This window comes from Aulonocara sp. 'chitande type north' Nkhata Bay, linkage group LG12, assembly GCF_057382095.1.
Source record: "Aulonocara sp. 'chitande type north' Nkhata Bay isolate Kocher_YH1m ecotype deep benthic linkage group LG12, A_spYH_male_GT1.1, whole genome shotgun sequence".
Lineage (NCBI taxonomy): Eukaryota > Metazoa > Chordata > Actinopteri > Cichliformes > Cichlidae > Aulonocara > Aulonocara sp. 'chitande type north' Nkhata Bay.
In genome coordinates this window covers 37,701,329-37,720,151 of record NC_141355.1, presented here as the reverse complement: position 1 = coordinate 37,720,151, position 18,823 = coordinate 37,701,329, and the positions used below count along the sequence as shown (strand labels likewise).

Below are 18,823 nucleotides of genomic sequence, written 5' to 3'. Positions count from 1 at the left end.
ATCTTTTATGCTGCAAAGTGCAGGGTATTCTTATACACCCCTCTCTGTTCAGTTCCACCTCTCCTACACATGGTGGCCCAGATGCTACACCATGCGTTTTAGTGTTTGAAACTGTGGGGGAATATGCTTCTGCCCTTGGGCTAACCTTTGGGTATATGCTCCTGCGCTCCTTTCTGCTCTCATGTGTTTCTCTCGCCTCGTCTTCCTCAATACCTGAATAATAGAGGTGGGAATCTGGGACATGGTGGTCTGCAGATCCTTGCAATAAACGATGTATTTTGCCCCGAATAACTAGTGCTACCCTTGGGTTTGGAGCCCTCTTCTTAGGTGGGTGAACTTTTGACTTTGCGCCTCCTTTAGGGGAAACACCTGCTCCATGTTGTCCATTGAAACGATTCTTGGAGAACATATTCTAAAGAGAGCAGTCTGTCCTTATCTAGTTCCCCACATTGTCAGTGGGAGATGTGTATATATGATGTATCATAGTTCATTAATAAAGCCTGTCAGAAGCTTATCCAGCCCAGCCACTCAAAGTCAGTGGCCCATGGCTAAAATGGGAAGACAAAAAATAAAATGTGTAAAGATTAAAAATACTCTGTCATCATTAGATAAGCAAAGATGTCACAAGTTAATCAACCTGTACTCTTTAAAAAAAGGCGCATGCACACTAATTCATGCACAAAAAAAAGCAATGCTCCCAACACATTTCCTCTCCTTGCTCTCCATGAGCCTTAAAACTTGTCCTCGCTGTACTGGAACGATGAGGTTAAATCAACCCTTCAGAAAACAATTGTTATGTCAGAACAGCCTGACCGGGTCAGATCAATCTGAAACACAAATTTCCAGCTCTGAACATCAGAAACTAATTACATTTGCTATTTATCAAACATTTATATGTTCAAATTAATACGATTAATTTGATTATTTATTTCGTAAATGTTACAAGAATATCTGAAAAATGAGAATGGCATGAACTTCAATTAGGAAAGATTATAACGTAGTGCTGTAAGTTCCAGCTCATTTAAAATCCTTCCAGCTTCAAGCACTTGCACCAAATATAATAACGAAATGGTTACTATTTAAAATTGCAAAGCTCCTGGAACAGACAGACCACGTTGTTGCAATGCAATGTATGATAACTGCTCTTTCCTAATCCACTGCATTCACTACAACTTGACATTACTCAGTGACTGACGACTAAAGGAGAATGTCAAAACACAGCTTGTGTCTTTCAAAGACGCACATTCAGCAGCAGACTGACATATGTTGTAAAATTAACAAAGCCTTCTGTTCAATATTCAGGTAACTCAAAAAGTACATTTCAAAATAATGGACAAAGTTGTTCGACCTCTGAGATTTCTACATGTTTAATCTTTTTTCAGTTGTTGGTGAGAAAATATTGAACAGAAGAGGACTGAACAGCATTGGGACTCTTTGGTTTGTGGCCAGATTTTGGCCTATCACCCTCAAACTACAGACTTAATCAGATTCACTGACTGTCCTACAGCGAGCACTTCACACTGATCGCAATTACAGCAAATGAAAGTGTCAACTGCAAAAATCACATATGAACCCAGTTCCACTACATCAACAAACACACTCACGTGGATATAAAAAGATGAGCCGTTGTTTAAAAGCTTTCAAAATGGAAGCTTGTGCTTTTTTTTCCTTATAATTGATCAAATCCTAAATGCTGAAATCTAAAAATAAATATCATTATTCATGAAAACAGACCAAGCACATGATGGTTGTTGCTTTTACACGTGATGAATGTTACAGACAGGCTATATAGGATTACAGGGTAATTACTTGATATTTCAAAAAGGGGAAACTATAAGTCAGCCAGCTAACAGGAAAAATGAAGATTTAGTTTTGGAAGCTTTAACGCAATCTAAATGTTCTTTTGACCGTTTTAGAGATAATCCTTAATATCTTTTTATTGCAGAACCAACAATGAATTCTTATGAATAAACGTCTAGCAAGGACGAAAGAGCACATGAACACAAGTGCCCAATAAAAACATATTATTGTTTAGGCAGTATGAAAATTCCTATAATGACAGAGGAAGCATTAAAGCCTAATTAAAGGTCATTAGAGAAGGATAAATGAGGACAGACATGGAAAATTTCAGATTCAGTAAAAGTGCCTCTCTCACAGCAGAGACACCCTGTTTTCTGCAGCTTGATTTAGAAACTGACACAACTGACTGACACTCATTCTTAGGTTGGGCTTTGCTGAGCTTACAAAAAGCTGGGAATATTCTCAAATGAGCACCACACTAAAATAACAAAACCAAACAAAATGAGAAAGTCCAGTAAAAACCGGTCTTTTTTGCCATGGTTTAAATAAATATATAGATTGATGAACTTTTGCTGAGTATACCACATTATCATAAACAGTCAATTTGCTATTTTATTTAAACATTTAATCAATTAATCCCTCCACCTCTTAGAAAACAGTGACAACTATCCATCACAAATTGACGGGTCCTGTTTTGGTCTACCAACAATCCATACGGCTGGCAAACCAACTCTTACGCAAGTGAAAGAAAAGCACCAACAAACAGGATAACAAACTGCATGAACTACCTAATTACTCCATTATACTATATAATTAGAACAATAAATATTAGCTACACAAACAGCTTTTTTGAAACTTGTACATGAATTATTCTTTGTTTTGATGTTTACTCCTCTGTAAACATTTTATTTACACGATGACAATGAGGAATAAAGTCAGTGACAACCTTTACTAAAACACTATGGCCATTTTCAGAGTGAAAAATCAAGCAAACAGATTTTATTAAACCAATGTGAAAACACCGAGCACTGTTTCAGGCATGATTATAAAAGCTAGACCCTGAGATTTGTCCTGGCTGTAGAAAATATCTGCTACCGCTGAGCTCAGACAAACCCAGAAGAATCAGAACAGAACAATTGTTTCCCCTTATTCCTGCATGTCACCGAGCTTAGGTCTACTAAAAGAAACATGGAACAAAGATGAAGGATTCCTAATGTCTTTTAAACATACGGAAGAAGCTCTAACAGCTATGCTATGCACACTCAGTTTTAAAAACGGGGAAGAATAGAGGAAAATACATAGCAACCAAAACATAAATCATTCCCCTGGCAGTGTTTCCTTAATCTGCTTTTTACAAAACACAGACAGAACCATCTTGTTATTTTGTAACATTTCTGTAACGTATCATAGTTTTTAAGGCCAAGCCTTACTTTGCTTGAAAAAAACAAACATGTAGTGTCGTGGGGACTTGAAGGATTGGCAAATATGTAATCCACAAGGAAATATTTGAGTCTGTGATTTGAAAAAAAAAAATAAGAGAGAGAAAGAAGCTCCTACAACTCCAAATAAGACTTTTCAGTAAAAGGCACCTGTTCTTCAAGCTTAAAATGACAATGTTTGCACAACGAATTGGAGACGACAAAGAAAATGTTTTGTGCAACTCCAATTAAACGATTATACATTGTTTTCATGAACTCATTTTGTAACCTGGATCATTTTTGAATGAATTTCTGTAACAGTAACTTTTGTTGCCATTTGAATTTAATTCAAATGCCAAAAAAAGCATCTGATATGTGCTCTAACTAGCTTCTTCTCCTTGGCGACAGCAGCTGAGACTCACGAATATATCACTAAGAAGGCAGAAAAATAATATAAAGTTCAAATAATGAAACATTTCTATGGCAGAATCACTGTTTTCACGCTGGTTGTTTCTTTTCCCCCCCTGGAGCCTGGAGGAGAGCAGCTGGCTGATGGCAGGTTAGAAAGTCCCATCATCCCCATCCAGCCATACTGATTAGTGAGCTGCAGGGAGGATGGGAGGAAGCTCTGGGCATGTCAAGACTCCAAGTTTTGGTTTTCTTTGGGGTGACTCATTCATTCTCAAAGCCCTTATTATCAAAAGCTACCATTTGGATATAATTACAAAGATCCTTTATATAATTTAGTTTATTTTCCTTGCGACATCTTCCTGCTCATCCTTACTTCTGTCTTTCTATTGGCTATGCTCCTCTTGCTTTTGCTCGGTGTCATTTCACATTGGACTCGACCCAAAGGAGAAACTCACGCTTGAGCCAAGGGGGAGATTTTCTGAGTGTCTGCTTCAGTGCCAGCAAATGACAAGGATTACTTTGGAGATTTACCTGTTCCTGTCTGCTGAATGATCCTGCAGCATCCATTCATGTCACAGCACAAGTGGAAGAATGAGATGTCAAATTCCAAAATATTTATTTTTACCTTGCTGCAATGACCACTTAAAAATATTAAATATATTTAAATATAGTATAAATACTTGTATTAGCAATTTACAACAAAACTAATCTATTATTATTCCTTTAATGACAGGCAGAAACAGCACCTCATAATGGTAAATGCATTATGACATCTCAGACTTGCCAATATCTAGTGTGTTTCTGCTCCAGAGTAGAATCTTGTTACCTTGCTGTCACTTCCAAGTGCATTTCAGTTTTATGATTTGATGCATTTGGGAGTAAAACTGGGGTAATATAAAAACTGAAAAAAGAGGAACAAAGTTTGGAGCAAGTTGTGATTTGGCTTCCAAGAGAATTGGCCTTCTTCCTTAAATCTTTTAGGACTGTAGCGTGTCCACAGGCCGTGGTCAGCGCAGCCATCTAAGGACAGCATAGAGGTTTGGTAACAGCTACCGATGAAGGGTTCTGGGTTTCCATGTTGGATTTAGTGGGTCAATGTCTACAGACAAAAGGGAATTTGCAAACAAAAGTTGTGAACATACTGTAAGCACAAGCTTAATTGGACAAAGATTTAGTTACATAGTTGCTTCTTAACTAAAGTATGATTTAACAATTCTAAGCTATTCACCCATCTTACCAACAAAATAGGCCATGTGTCCTTTCTGATGCCACAGCCTAAAGTTTATTAGTAAAAGGGAGGCCTATTAGAGCTGCTGGAATCAAAATGGAAAGATTTGACATACATTGCATCTCTGCTGGCTTCCAAATAATTGGACGCCAGTGTAGCGATGCAAAGACAGGTGAAAGCTGGTGACTTTGGAGATATTTATTGCGCCAGTAAACAGAGTATTACAGGAGTCACAATCTGAAGTAATGAGTACAAGAGTGATACCTCACCGAGTCAGGGAACCAAACTAAAGAAAAAATGTCTTATAATTAGAGAAGCTACATTTAGCTACTTGTAGGAGATGTGAGCAATCACAAGCACACAAAGTCATTTTCTGACTAACGTGTTTTTATTGCAAATATATCAGCACAAAAAGTTTACTTTATCAGCCCTTTTAAAAAAAAAAAAAATCCTTGAAAAAAATGCAACCTGCCTTGCTAAATGGTGGGAAATATGTGCGATATATTAAAGGCCTCGATTACCAGCAATGAACTTATGCTGAGCAAACCATGATTAACAAGCAAGGGGAAAAATGCAAAAGATACTTGTCTTTTGGACTAAGGGGTGCTCTCAGCCCAGGTGCATCATCTGTAAGGAGAGGTTTGGTAATGCTAATATGGTGCCACAAACTAAAGGACTTGGAAAGCAACTTTCCCTTATGATGACAACTTGGCCTCCTCAGGAGCCCTGGATCCAAACCAGAGGCTGCAGGAACATTAGTTGGATTGTCTGAAAGTATCTGACAAGACGATGTGCGAATGGAGTGGTGACACTCTTGCATAAATGATTTCAAGTGTCTGTGAGTAGATGCTGTAAAAGCTGTCAGAAGTCCAAAGAAAAGAAGAACTGATATCAGCTATGTTGCAAAAATGTGAATACAGATGTGCGTTGTGGATCTGGATTTGAGTTTGGCTTATCCTCAGCCTAAACATCTAGAAAACCACTGATTTATTCCATATTACTGAACACTAAAATACATTGGCTGCACTTTGACAATGACAGTGTCAAGTGGATTGCTTTTTTTCACTTCATCTTATCTGCATCGACACATAACAGCCAGCTAGGCTTTTGAGCAGACAGATGTTGAATGGTGAATTTATAAACTTGAACGATTGTCCCTGTGATTGTTCTGCCAGGAGTCTGATTGAGCTCATCTGTTTAGACAAAGCCTTTTGGTAATGGCTTTCTCCTCGGCTGGTCCAAAGGCCTGGTAAAAGCTCCACAGCATGCTTCCTATTCAGAGGCTGTAAACTTATTGATCAGCATTTTAAACTCTCCTCCGTAACCAGGCAAACAAAACCTGCCTTCTGCCAATATCACACACAGGCTATCAATCAAGGCCGGCTTCAGTAGCCAACATACTGCAGGTTTCCATGACACCGGGCATCAAGTTACAAGCTACACAGGATAACCAATCAGAGGTAATGAAAGAGGAGGGTTTATGAAGGAAAACACAAAAGAGGCATGCAGTTTCTATTAATGTAAAATACAAGCACTTCATCCATGAACCAACCATCCACACAAGAGACCAGCAAACAGCACAACGCTTCCCACAGTCAGCTAGAAAACACGACCTCTGACTGTTACAGAATTACCAAGTCATGTGATTCATACCGTTTTTCTTTGATGTTGTTTCTGAGTTAAGGGTTCCTACTTTCATTTCTTTGTTGCTGTAGTTTCTTTTGCGTTTTAAGAGTATTTAGTGTTCAGGTTCCTTCTGTGTTTGACGGTTTTCGTCCCTCCATCTCGTCTCTTGTTAGGACCTCTCCCTCTGCCTCTGTGTCTGCTACGAGTCTGTATCCTGATTTTTAATTTTTTTATTTTTAGCTGTGCATCATCTCATTTCACCTGTATCTCGGTTCTCCCATTTCTTGTTCCCAGTGAGCTCTAAGTCCCGTCTTCCCCTTGCCCTTTGTTAATGTGTCTGTTTGTGTTCCCTTGTGTGCAGCTCTGTTTGTCCCAGTTTTTCCTGGATTTATTTCCTGCCTCATGCGTTTCTTACATTTTGTTCACCTGATGGATTTTATTATTATTTATTTCTAGACTTTTGTATTGCCTGTTCATTCTTTGTCTACCTTGGAGTCCAGCATTTGGCTCCTCACTCTACATGTTGTGACCCTGATGTTGGAGACTAATATTGGAACATAATAATCATTTTAGTATAGATTTGATTTAATCTCATCTAGTGAGCCTTCTCAAGGCTCTTCTTGGCCCCACAGAGACTAACAAAGAGCAGCTATGATTAACATTTTTATTGTTGTGCCAGAAACTTGCTGTTTTAGTAAAGATGAAGAAGAAGAAATAAAAAGAAAATGGAAATGCTAAAACAGCTAAAACAACAAATCAATCTCACTGCATTCAAACACCTCACTAAACTACTATGGACATCCTTCTGCTTATCTACAGGGAAAGAACAGGTACAGTATACCCAGGAAAGTACATAAATAAGGCTGATTAGTAACTATTCTCTGGGGAGTGTTAGTGTGTGTCTGTGTGAAAGAAGTGTATGCTCACAAGCATCTTTAACGTGTCAGTGTGTGTCTAATGAGCCTGCTATTCTGTTCGGGACAAAGACTGCCTGACAGAAAATAAATACCACTACTAGGAGGGGGCATGAATCCTGTGAAAAGAATGACAACCAGATGAATAGTGGCAAGCTGGCTGAGAAAGGGAGACAGTTAAAAGAGAAAGCACCGAGAAGAAAAGTGCGATAACAGCTGTTTCCAAAGAGTGACAAAGTAGACGGCAATGACAGGAGCAATTTTAGGCAGTAAATAGATGGAGTTAGTATAAGGGGGAAATAATAGCTTAAAGACAATATGCTCATGGAATATGATTTGAAATAGAATTGAAATAAAGAAAAAGCTCTACAGTAAAGGGCAGTGATCTGCTGTAGTCTAAGGGTCCTCCTTTCTTCTCAGTTGTTAAGTCTTTGAGGCCAACCCCAAACTCATTTCATTTCAAGTGGGACTGAAAAAGGTCTGAGATCAAAACCAGTTCAACTCAAGTTTAGGATTATTTGAGTTTCTTTCTTTATAGTCCAGCGATCAGCCAAATTACAACAAGAACAAAGCGAGCGTAAAAACGAAGAAAAGTCATTCTTAATCTAAGACGTTGCTTTGAGCTAAATGCTAACATCCTGCTACATGACATGCTGATTCTTAGCAGTCTCTGCATGCCCACAATCACAGTTTCACATACGAAACATTTCACTGTGTACATGAAGTAAGCCTGCAACAGACTGACGACCTGTCTAGGTTGTTCCTCGCCTCTCGTGCTGTGGCAGCAGGGATAGACTCCAGCACCCCCTCGACACTGACTCGAGTAAGCAGAAGAAGATGGATGGATGGAAGTGAAGAAAGCTGATATGAAACCGGTGAACACTAGTGAATATGGATACGCCGTGCAGCAAAAAAATAAAATAAAATAAAATCTATACCAAACTATCTGACAGGTGTCAGAACATTTCTTTAAAACCAAAAATGTCAGACTGATGGAAGATAACAGAAAACTCAGAGGGCTGCCAGCGAATAAGGTTCATCCTCTGAGAACCATGAATTTAACATCAGTGTTGTTTTTGTCTGCATCTTCTTTTTATGTGTTGCAATCACTTTTAGTCCAGTTCTGGAATAAACTACAGCAGCTTTATTATATCTCATTTATTATTATGAGACTCTTAAGGAACAGTTTTTAATCTTTTAACATCCAACAACTGGCATCACTTCCTTTTTTTGCTATTTGACATCCCCATATGGAAAACAGCTGGACCAAACTGTGCACGTATGAGAATTTATTAGAAAGAGATCTTCAAGCTGCTGAAAAACAACAACCTAAAAACATCAGAAATTAACTTTAAAAAGTGTCCTCAAACTTTTTTGTAATCTGTCAGTCAGTTAACTAGATCACGAATTATGCAAATCTCCAAACTTTCTGTGTGAAATTTCAGATCTCTAGCACAGACCTCATGGGAGACGGCAACTTTTTCGTTTTTGGTGTCACTGGTGCTGTTTGACTATCATTCAAATCCTCGATGGCTTCGCTTTCTTCTAATTATGCTGCAGGTCTCTGCTGCGTAAGAGACAAAGTTTCCCTACTGATTCATGCAGTAGCCAGTCATTATATTTCATACAAAAAAGAATAAATAAAAGTTTGGTAGCAGCTTTAAATCCACATGGCCACAAACGGTGCTCATCAGGTTTATCTAAAAGTGCAGGCGGTTGTTTCTGTTTATGCATCTTTTACTGAAATCCAGTGATATTACAGTTCCCGATCATTATGAAACCCTTGTTAAAATTCTTTGCTCCTGTGTAGGATCCAGTAAGAGCACACATGTGCACTAGTACACACCCACCAATAAGATTGAGTCACAGCTGAGTGGGACGCTGGCCCTGCTGTCACCTTCATTAGCCTAATTCTCCTATGCACTCTAATTGATTTATCATCGCCACTCCAACGCCGTCCAATTTCATCAGTCATATATCCACACACACACACACACACACACACACACATATATAAAAATATATAATCAGAAAGACACAAGAGCCCTTTTTTTCCATTAATCAAACACAAACTATACAGCACCAGCAACAAAACTTGGTCCGCAGCATGAACAGATGTAAATACGAGGTAAAATGTTTGCGCTGGAGGCTCAAAGCTGCAAAAGCAGCCAAGAGGAACACTCTGGCAAGGTGTGCCACAGTCATTCAGCAGCTAACGTGTAGAGCAGCAGGGAGGGGAGGATGTTAGGTAGAAGGTTTAATCACTTTCCTGAGCAAATCAAATAAGCCGCCCTTGCTGCCTCTCCTTCCTCTCCTTCCTCTTAATCCTTTCCTCCCCGTTTCCTTGAGTGAACGTCTGCTCCATGAACCGCAGCTGGCTGCTTGCCACTGGTAACCCGATGCGAATGACAATGCACTGCCTCTTGAGGCTAATTGATTTAGCTTACTCTCAGCCATTTCAGAGATGCCAAACCATGATGCTTCTTGCTGTTCCTGCCAATTTTGGAGAAAACCATGGCTCTTTACAGAAAGCTTTCTCCCTTCTGCTGACTGTAATAAATTGATGCTGCCTGGTCCTTCAGCCACTGCAGTCAGTGATTAAAAAGAGTCCAAAATGATTCAGATTTTTTACGTTTAAATAGTTGCTTCAGGGCCAATCAGACATAATATGATAAACCTGCTGTAGGTTTGCGCCGTCTCACCATCTTTTTAACGTGTCTCCATAAGAATCTGACAAACGCTCCCAACTAAAGGAGTGACGGTGCACAAGTGAGAAACTGGGCAGGATTTGAGCTCCTCTCCCAAGATCTTATTTCATTCTTTACAAAATTACTTCTGCGCCATTTTCTGTCTATGAGGAATAAAAGTGGAACCATTATCCCAATTTGTGCAGTTCATTAAGTTAAAGCACAAATGTTCTGTAGAAAGACTGACTGGAAAATGAGATCAGCAAACGAGGAGATCATGACAAGAGTCTTTTCGTATGACTGCCAAAGTTACTTTACCTAAGAAACGTGCATATTCTTCTGTTTCTTTGCAGTTTTTGAAAAGTGATGATGGCGGATCATCAGAAGCACTTACTGATCTTCATGTTTGAACGTAACGCGTTTTCTGACCAGTGCTGAAGCTCCGAGGGCTGTTTTAAAGCCGGCATACCCAGTGTGGAAATCCCTTTGTTCCATTCTCTGTCATGCTAAATCACTGAACAGTTGGTGGCATGAAGGAACAAATAAAGCAGACACACACATTCAGTGGGAGAAAGCCTTGTTTAGATAAACAATTTAAGTTTCAAAGCAAAAAAAAATCCACTTTGCAAGTGTTCAAAGATGAAGAAAATTCACGCGCACAGGTACGAGCCACGATGTGTTTCCCGTTTCGTTGTTTGTTTACGAGATAATAACACAGGGCAGCTTTTAACAGTGAGAACTGAAGATCAGTTTATGGCTGTTAAACCCATCCAAACAAACGTGGAACCCCAAACAGCATTAAAGTCAGACGCTGTAGCTCCACATCAAACAAAACCTTTCCTGTATTCAGCAGTTGGTATTTTATGCGTATTTATGGACACATTTGTAAGTGCAAATAAATAAACATGTATATCTGGGAATCTCTGTGGATTTCACACACAGTGCTGTTGTTTTGCTTTTTTCCCCATGTATGTGAAGTTGTTGCCAGGATACTATAGACAATACTTCTCAGTAGCATCCTCCCTCCATCAAAGCACTCCTTAGATATAAAGGTGGTCTTGTATTGCCATTTCTCCTCCATCACTCCATCCATTTAATGCTGCGGCAGGTCTGTACACAGTGACCCTTGCTGTCTCTATTTCCTTGCTCTGTCTGCTTCAAGGTATTCAGCTCATTCATCACTTGTCGTGTCTGGGCTAAACTAGACATACCATCAGTAAACACACACACACACAACCCAGTGTGACTACACTGTTAACCTTTGCTGTATTTTTCACAGTAAAATACCACAAAATGCCCAGTAACTTACCTGAAAACATTTCTACAGTTAATTACTGTAATTTGCTTTGCATTATGGGTATATTAAGGTTATTTACATTTACTTACTGTATTTTTTAAAATTGCGGTAGTAGTTATACCTACCGTTAACACATTAGCAGTAGTGCTACTGTATTATGTGATTTGAATGGTTCATCATACTGTTTGTGTATTTTTACTCTTTCAGTGGTTGGTTGCAATAGTGCATTACATTTTAACTCTTTCACTGCCAACCATTTCCAGATTTTCCTCCAACCTATGCCATTTGTCAGTATGATACCAGTGAAAGTATTATGGTTTTGACTTTTTAGGGGACTTGCCTGTGTGTAAGGTTCAAGAATTCTGATCATCTAATCTGCTGCATGCAGTTGTATGCACATGCACAGCTGCTGCAAATGTGTGCTTGCCACTGCGTTGCCAAAGGCGAACTTCAGTCAGTGGAGAATATTGTAATAATTTGGCGGAGGCTTCTCAGTCGAGCAGTAACTGAATTGCTCATTTACTGAACGTGCAACATGTACAGAACTTTTCTGGGAACTAGTCAACCCAACTTAGTGAAACACACACTGAATGCATGCTGGCCCCGCCCACCCACCCACCTACCTCTACCAACCACCACTCCATATCCTGACTGACATGACCTGTGATCCAGTGATTGACAGGAGAGGAAAGACAGGCCAACTTTGTTAACTCTTCGTTACGATATGCTCGAGAGGACAAAAGATTTTGCACCTCGTTATTGTTGGACCTCTGTGTGGAAACTGCAAACGGGACGTCATAAGGTAATGCAAAGGACTCTCCTACCTAACATACTCGTTTATTAATTCTTAAGAGCATATATATTTTTTGTGTGTGGGGGAGGGGGCTTAAAATCGGTGTTAGCTTGGTCGAAATAGCACATTAGCTGAATTATTCTGGAAAAAATAGGTTGTGTGTGTTTTTTTCTTTTCTTATTTAAATATATATTTAGATATATATTTTCCACGGGGAGGGGCGAGGAACACAGGCGCAACGACAGTCTTTGTCTTTTTCCCGCCGAGTGTGGTGCATTGTCCTCCTGCGCTTCTGTTCTATGACTATTGAGAAGCTGGCCATGCTAACAGTGGGACATTTAGCTTCAGCTAAAGCAGCAGGTAAAAATACACATTTAATGAGAATAAAGAAAGACAACTTTTTTTTGGAAATTTAGAGACTGCTAAAACAATCTTATCCAGTTTTGAGCTTGCTCATGTAGGTTAGCCTGCTTTATTGAATTTTGTGTGAGCTGCAGTACACAACATTAAAAAGTTAATATAACATTAGGTTGGTGGCGTGAGGAACTCCAACCTAAGTTTAATATTTATTATTTTTTTTAAGTGGGAAGGGGAGCATGTTTTTTTCCCTTTAATACAACGTCTTCCAGGGTCTTTTTCATAGGAAAACCATGTAACGTCTGTGTTAGGTTGGTCAAAAGAGCAATTAGTTGAATTATTCTGGAAAAGATGGGTTGTGTGTTTTTTTTTCTTTTATTTACTTATGTAAATATATTTTTCAAGGGTTAAATAAATGCAACATTAAATTAACAATTGTCTCTCTGTCTTTTCCCGCCCAGTGTGGTGCATTGCTGTCCTCCTGCCCTTGCTGGCTGCGCTGACAGTGTGATGTAGCCTCAGTGTTTGTGTTTTAAATGCTTTTTCCACCAAGATGTCTGTTGAGAGAGAGATGACCTTACCCATCACACCAAGGGTAATAGCGCTTGGTAAGTAAATACTTTCAATCCTCTTGTAATATTTTTGTAAAAAATCTATGTAATTATTGTGGTATTTGTACCCACAACAACTTACTTAACAGGGGTTTGTCTGTTTTATATTGTATAAAAATAGAATACACACAGTTTGCTGCTGTTTCTCTTATTATTTATTATACACAATGACCAACAGGAAAAAACAGCCTAACATTTCAGCACAGGCCAAAATGCCAAAACATTAGGCAGTTTTTTCCTGTAATTGATCATAATTTTCATTACATAATAAATAATAAGAGAAACAGCAGCAAACTGTGTGGATTCTATTTTTTTACAGTGTGAGGCCTGCTATCCAGCATTCTTGTGGAAACCTTATTTGTAACGGTGAGCACATTGTCTTATTGGACTCTTGTCTGTTTTTAGGGAATAATTTCATGTCTGCAAGCCGCTGGATGATCAGTTTGGAGGGCAAGGCATTTTATGAGCCTGAGCAGATGCATGACTTTGCCAGCACCCTTGCTGTCTTCTTTGCGTCATACTACGTTTTCAACCTTGAGTATCAGGAGTCAGCGTCCATCACACAGGAGATGATACAGAGGTAAATACTTTACACCATTAAAGCTTACACCATTTAAGAATGAAATATATGTGATAGCTTGACTACAGTTGCAGAAACATATAGGTGATTGCTGTAATGTATGTTTTAATTTTGAAATTAAAGCAGCCTTTTTTCCGTTAAAAGGTTCTTTGTGAGGATCAATCCAGACATGGGAACAAAATGCCCTGCAAAACTTGGTACAAGCTGCAAGACAGGTCGTGTCGTAAAGAGGAAGGTTACAAGCATCAGCCCTCGGATCACCACCATGTCCTCACACTGATATATCAGTGTGAGGACATGCCACTAAAAGGCCTTGACCACATCCTAGTGTTAAACACTGGGCCTAAAGGAAAAATGACTTAAAACACACAAACACGTGACTTATAAATATGTTCAAAGGCTTTATTTTTTGTGACGTTTTGCCAGGAACAGTAAATTCCCACATCTGACTATCAACACTTAGCTTGATGTTAGTGTACAGTTTTTAATTTTTATCAACTCGAGTCTAAAGCCACCAGTGACATCGTTAAAACAGCAACTCTGCACACATGCATCCTGAATAGCCCTCCATCCACTGGCAAATATTCTAATCTACATGAAATATTGTTGTTGTTAAGTCAAAGCCACAGTGAGAACTACTTTTAAAAAAAATCAGTCACCTCCTGGGCTGATAGATTAAGCCAGTTAGTAGTGCTAACGACAGTGAGTCAAGCCCCATAGATTTGCATGTTTAGTTGCTTTACTTCAGACATGAAAATATACATGTTTGCAGGCATGTATAACATAGTCATTGTTTTTTTTAAAGCTAACATCACTGCTCATGTGTGTAAAATTAATTAAAGCTTATAATTTGCATTTGGCAGAGCATGGTCACTTTGACTGGCAGGTGGTATCCGACATTTCATTTAATATGACTCACTGAGCTGAACCTCTTGACTCCATTTGTAGTGTTTCTGCCTTAAATCTATTATCTGACAAATCCGTGTGGAGTAGCTGAGTGAAATCCAGTAATTTACTTACCGCTAATTAGCAGGTATCTGTGCGACACTCATCTAAATATGTGCACGTGAGGTTTAAAAAGCCCCAAGACAATGACAGCAGCCACAAGACTAAGTCAAATCTGTACAAACTATGACAGCTACTATTGCCTATGTCTACTCTTTAACACACAAAATTAGTTCACATCTGTCTATTCCACCTGCAGTTAATATGCAGCCATTGATATGCTGGTGCAGACATCCCACATTTACTTTTCATTTGGAGTATTTCATATAAAGTCAGTGTATTCAAAGTCACCGCTTCCCATAAGGTTAGCACTGGAGATAATAATGTAAATATTAAAAGAAGCTCTGCCCCAGCCTGAAATTCATTATTGTCTTTTTAACCTTCAAGTCAAGACTTTAACCATAAACCGGATGACGTGATGGAAGTAATCTACACTGCTGTCTGCAGAACCCAGTGTTTCAAGCTTAAAATGGTTTTGCCCCAAGGTGAGGGTACAAACTGAAATAGAGTATTTTCAACGAGTTTACTCATTTGCACGTAAAATGTCAACGTGTCCAATGCACGAATGCCTGTGCAGGTTAAAACCTCAGGTCATGCACACATTACTTGAGTGGCAGCAAAGAATCACTGTGGCCTTTAACTACATCAGCCTGCCTTCAGGAGGGAGAGCCTACAAACAATTAACAAGGTCAGGACTGGTGTGCTCGGTGGAGATCATTTTAATCACACGTCAGTCCAAATGTGAGGAGGTCAAGACCCAGATCAACTTTTTCTTTTTTTGCTACAGTCATGAATTTTTATTCAGATCGTCTATGAGTCGCAAGTTGCCTGAAACTGGACAGTGTGCTTGTTTAAAATAAAAATCTGATACATGTTCTTGTGAGCTGTCTGCATGTCAGCCATCAAAGTGATGCTGCACCAGAGTGATCAAAACGTCCCTATTGAAATGTCTTATGGAAACATTTCAGAAAAATATCTTGACATGCATTACAAAGTATATGTTTCACTCACTGTTGCTACAAACCTGACATGAACCATGTTGTTTTAAAGTTTACAACCAGACGCGAGAGATCGGTTTGTGACGGTGCCAAGAAAGATGACAGAGAGATGTCCTCCCCCGTTACCTACAGTAACTGCAAAAACACTGAGCTTCACTTCATACAAACAGAAACTGAGACGGTGGATTATTTGCAAAACCTCACATAATACAAAAAGTTTCCAAAAACTTTTCAGGCAATAAATGAAGAATGCACTTCCTGAATCCGTCTTCATTTCAAATCACAGTTAGTTTCAAAGTTTCTCGTCACGATTGTTAAGTGTCAAATCTTCCCAGATTTACATGAAAATCTTACCTGATCAAATATTCCAACTTCCTGTGGGCTCCCTCAACTTGTTCTCGCTCCCTATGTGACTATGAATCTTTGTAACCACTCTTGAAACAAATGGGAAATCAACAAATGGCCACAGGCAGTATAGACGATGGACGTAACCACCACGATGGCATCCATTCATCGACCTTTGGCCATCACGGCATTGATTTTTGAAGCCAGAAGTAACTGCATGGGTGAAAAGGTGGAGTGCTAATTTATCCCTTAATGCTAGCATGGTGCACCTATAAACTGTACAGGTGCAATGAACAGACTGAATTTCACTCAGAAAAACTGTCTTGACATCTGTCGATGAATGCAGGCCACCCCCCATTAAAAAAAGGAAAAGAAGCAAATCTTGAGTGGCCACTAGAGGAACTGCAACTTTTGCTATGACCAATGGCTTCATTTTTAGCTCTGGAGGTTGTCCCTTTACAACAGGGGTAGGCAACTCCAGGCCTCGAGTGCCGGTGTCCTGCGGGTTTTAGATGGGTCCTTGAACCAACACAGCTGATTTAAATGGCTAAATTAGCTCCTCAACGTGTCCTGAAGTTCTCCAGAGGCCTGGTAACGAACTAATCATGTGATTCAGGTGAGACCCAAGGACACATCTAAAACCTGCAGGACACCGGCCCTCGGGGCCTGGAATTACCCACCCCTGCTTTACAACATCATGGCTATAAATATGCCTCCTGTCCACTAACAAGCTAACAAGTTTGCTTCTAAAATGATCTGTTCAGTTTATGTCTCGATGGAAAAAAACAAAGAACAAAAGCTGAAAATAAAACATCCATATAAAGTTGCTTGTCTGTAACATTTTTATAAAAACACATTCTCTCTCCCCCCCCCCCCCCCCCCCCCCAAACCTATTACTGCCTACAGCTGGTAACTCAAACTCAACCCTTCAGTCACAAGCTCCTTTAATCATAGTTGCCGGGATTTATTCAATTACTCTAAGCCCAAAAGACAGCCACAATACAACCCGCAGGGCATGGACATAAGGATGATGAACTTTGTCTGAAATATTACTTTTAATTATTGCAAGAAGCTCTGAAAGCTGCTAAATGGCTCATATGAAAAATGCATTTACAGCAAAGATTCAAAAGAATGATTAAAACACTTCCAAGTTAGAAATTACTCATATCAGTCCTCTAGTCGTCCCTCAACCTGATGAATGTCCTGACCTGCAGGTTGAGAAGTAATGTAATGAAGGAAAAATGTTAATTACTTTCTGCTATTACTCTTCTAAAAAAATGTTTAAAGCTCGAGCTTCTGGACACGCCCCGCGGCGCTAAAGCCTCGACGCGTTCACACCCTCTACACGACACGAGTTGGGGATCACGACTTGTAAACCCACACAGGGAGCTGTTCTGGAGCGTCTGCACAGAGCTGGAGGATGAAATACTTTTGTCTTTTCCTGTGAAGCTCAATGCCAAGTCAGACTGGCAGGGATGGAGAACAAGAGGCAGGGATGCTGTATCGCATTAACAGAAAATTATGTATCAGCACAGCCGGAGGACGAGACGGAAAGAAAGTTTGATTTTGTTTCAGCAACCTTGGAAAAATGTGAATTTCTAACATAAGATCTTCACAAGAAAAGGAGAGGAAATGTGTTTCCTTTATGAACACATGCTTCAGCACTTTGTGTCACACACACATATCTGCACACACACAGCTTAATCAGGAGGTCATTAAACACATTAAAGTTCTCCTGAGTCACTAAATGTAGTTTATCCTAAACAATTCAAAGGACAGAATTAATTCTATTAATTCTAACTCTAATGATATTTTTGCATTCCTGCCGTGATTCCGTCCTGAGTGAAAACTGAATACCTACCTCATGCAGATTGAAAATAAGCCAAGGTGGTAAATAAAGAATCAAAGTCTGACAGCAAAATCCAAGCATCCGACAACAGAGCGGCTACGATCCCCAGTGAACACGAACAGAGTGATTGCACCTCTTTACATCATTTTCAAAGATGTGCAAGACAAAAGGCTTTGAAGTGACAAGCTGGGAAAACTAATTAACCCCCTTGTAGTGCGATCCACTCAGCTCCACAATAAATCAGAAGACATTAGCAGATTAAACATTAATCAAAAAAGAAGAAAAAAGTTGGCAAGCTTGTCCTTTGCTTTCGCCACGTCGGGCGTGTCAATCAGCGCACTCTGTCACTTTCCCCTCGTTTCCTCTACTCGTCTCTGTGTTGATCACAGCGCTCAGCGAGTCGCCTCCCAGCAGTCTCTTTCACCTCCGACTCAGTCTGCACACACGGCGCTGTCTCCTCCTCCTCTCCCTCTCCATCTCTCTCTCGTTCTTTGGTCCTGCCTCTCCATCTCACACCCTCACATCTCCCGAGCGATCTTTATTGCTTCCAGGCTTTTCCCTCAGCTCACCTCTTCCTATTAGCTCCACTGATCGCAGCTTGTTGCACGGCCGACAAAAGCACCGCTTCTTTTTGCGTTCACTCTCTTCTCACTCGCCTCTCTCTGTTGCTCTTTTTCTCTCATAGTTTCTGACAGCTGCACGTTACTCAGCTACATCAGTATGCCCTCAGCAGAAGATATCTGAAGGACTACACTCGTATACTTTCAGATATATGCTGTGCAGACACATAATAATTATGCCAGGAAGAAATTAATTTGAACGCTTCATCCTTTAACCCATCACAGAAACTACCCTTTTAATCTCTGCTTTGAAGTGATTCACATTTCTAAAAATAAAACATTTT

General features: G+C 39.7%; 2 protein-coding genes across 4 annotated transcripts in view; one reads left to right on the top strand and one right to left on the bottom strand.

The window, feature by feature from the left end:
- The window catches only part of unc13ba (unc-13 homolog Ba (C. elegans)), a 184,722-nt gene that overhangs the window by 72,824 nt on the left and 93,075 nt on the right, over positions 1 to 18,823 (bottom strand). The window lies entirely within an intron of this gene.
- Positions 12,056 to 14,017, top strand: LOC147318046 (uncharacterized). Of its 3 annotated transcripts, none has more exons than XM_086315501.1 (4): positions 12,056 to 12,183; positions 12,993 to 13,139; positions 13,548 to 13,722; positions 13,867 to 14,017. In XM_086315501.1, the coding sequence occupies exons 2-4, from the start codon at positions 13,085 to 13,087 to the stop codon at positions 14,000 to 14,002; spliced, it is 366 nt and encodes a 121-aa protein (XP_086171627.1). In that variant the 5' UTR covers positions 12,056 to 12,183; positions 12,993 to 13,084; the 3' UTR covers positions 14,003 to 14,017. The 3 variants fall into 3 exon arrangements, with proteins under 3 accessions (XP_086171627.1, XP_086171629.1, XP_086171626.1); XM_086315503.1 differs by lacking the exon at positions 12,056 to 12,183 and adding an exon at positions 12,461 to 12,534; XM_086315500.1 differs by lacking the exon at positions 12,056 to 12,183 and having other exon boundaries at positions 12,662 to 13,139.

Coding starts and splice junctions, on each gene's coding strand:
- LOC147318046 (XM_086315501.1), top strand. CDS start 13,085: ATGTCTGTTGAGAGAGAGATGACCTTACCCATCACACCAAGGGTAATA. Junction 13,140..13,547: donor ACCAAGGGTAATAGCGCTTG/GTAAGTAAATAC, acceptor GTCTGTTTTTAG/GGAATAATTTCATGTCTGCA. Junction 13,723..13,866: donor ACACAGGAGATGATACAGAG/GTAAATACTTTA, acceptor TTCCGTTAAAAG/GTTCTTTGTGAGGATCAATC.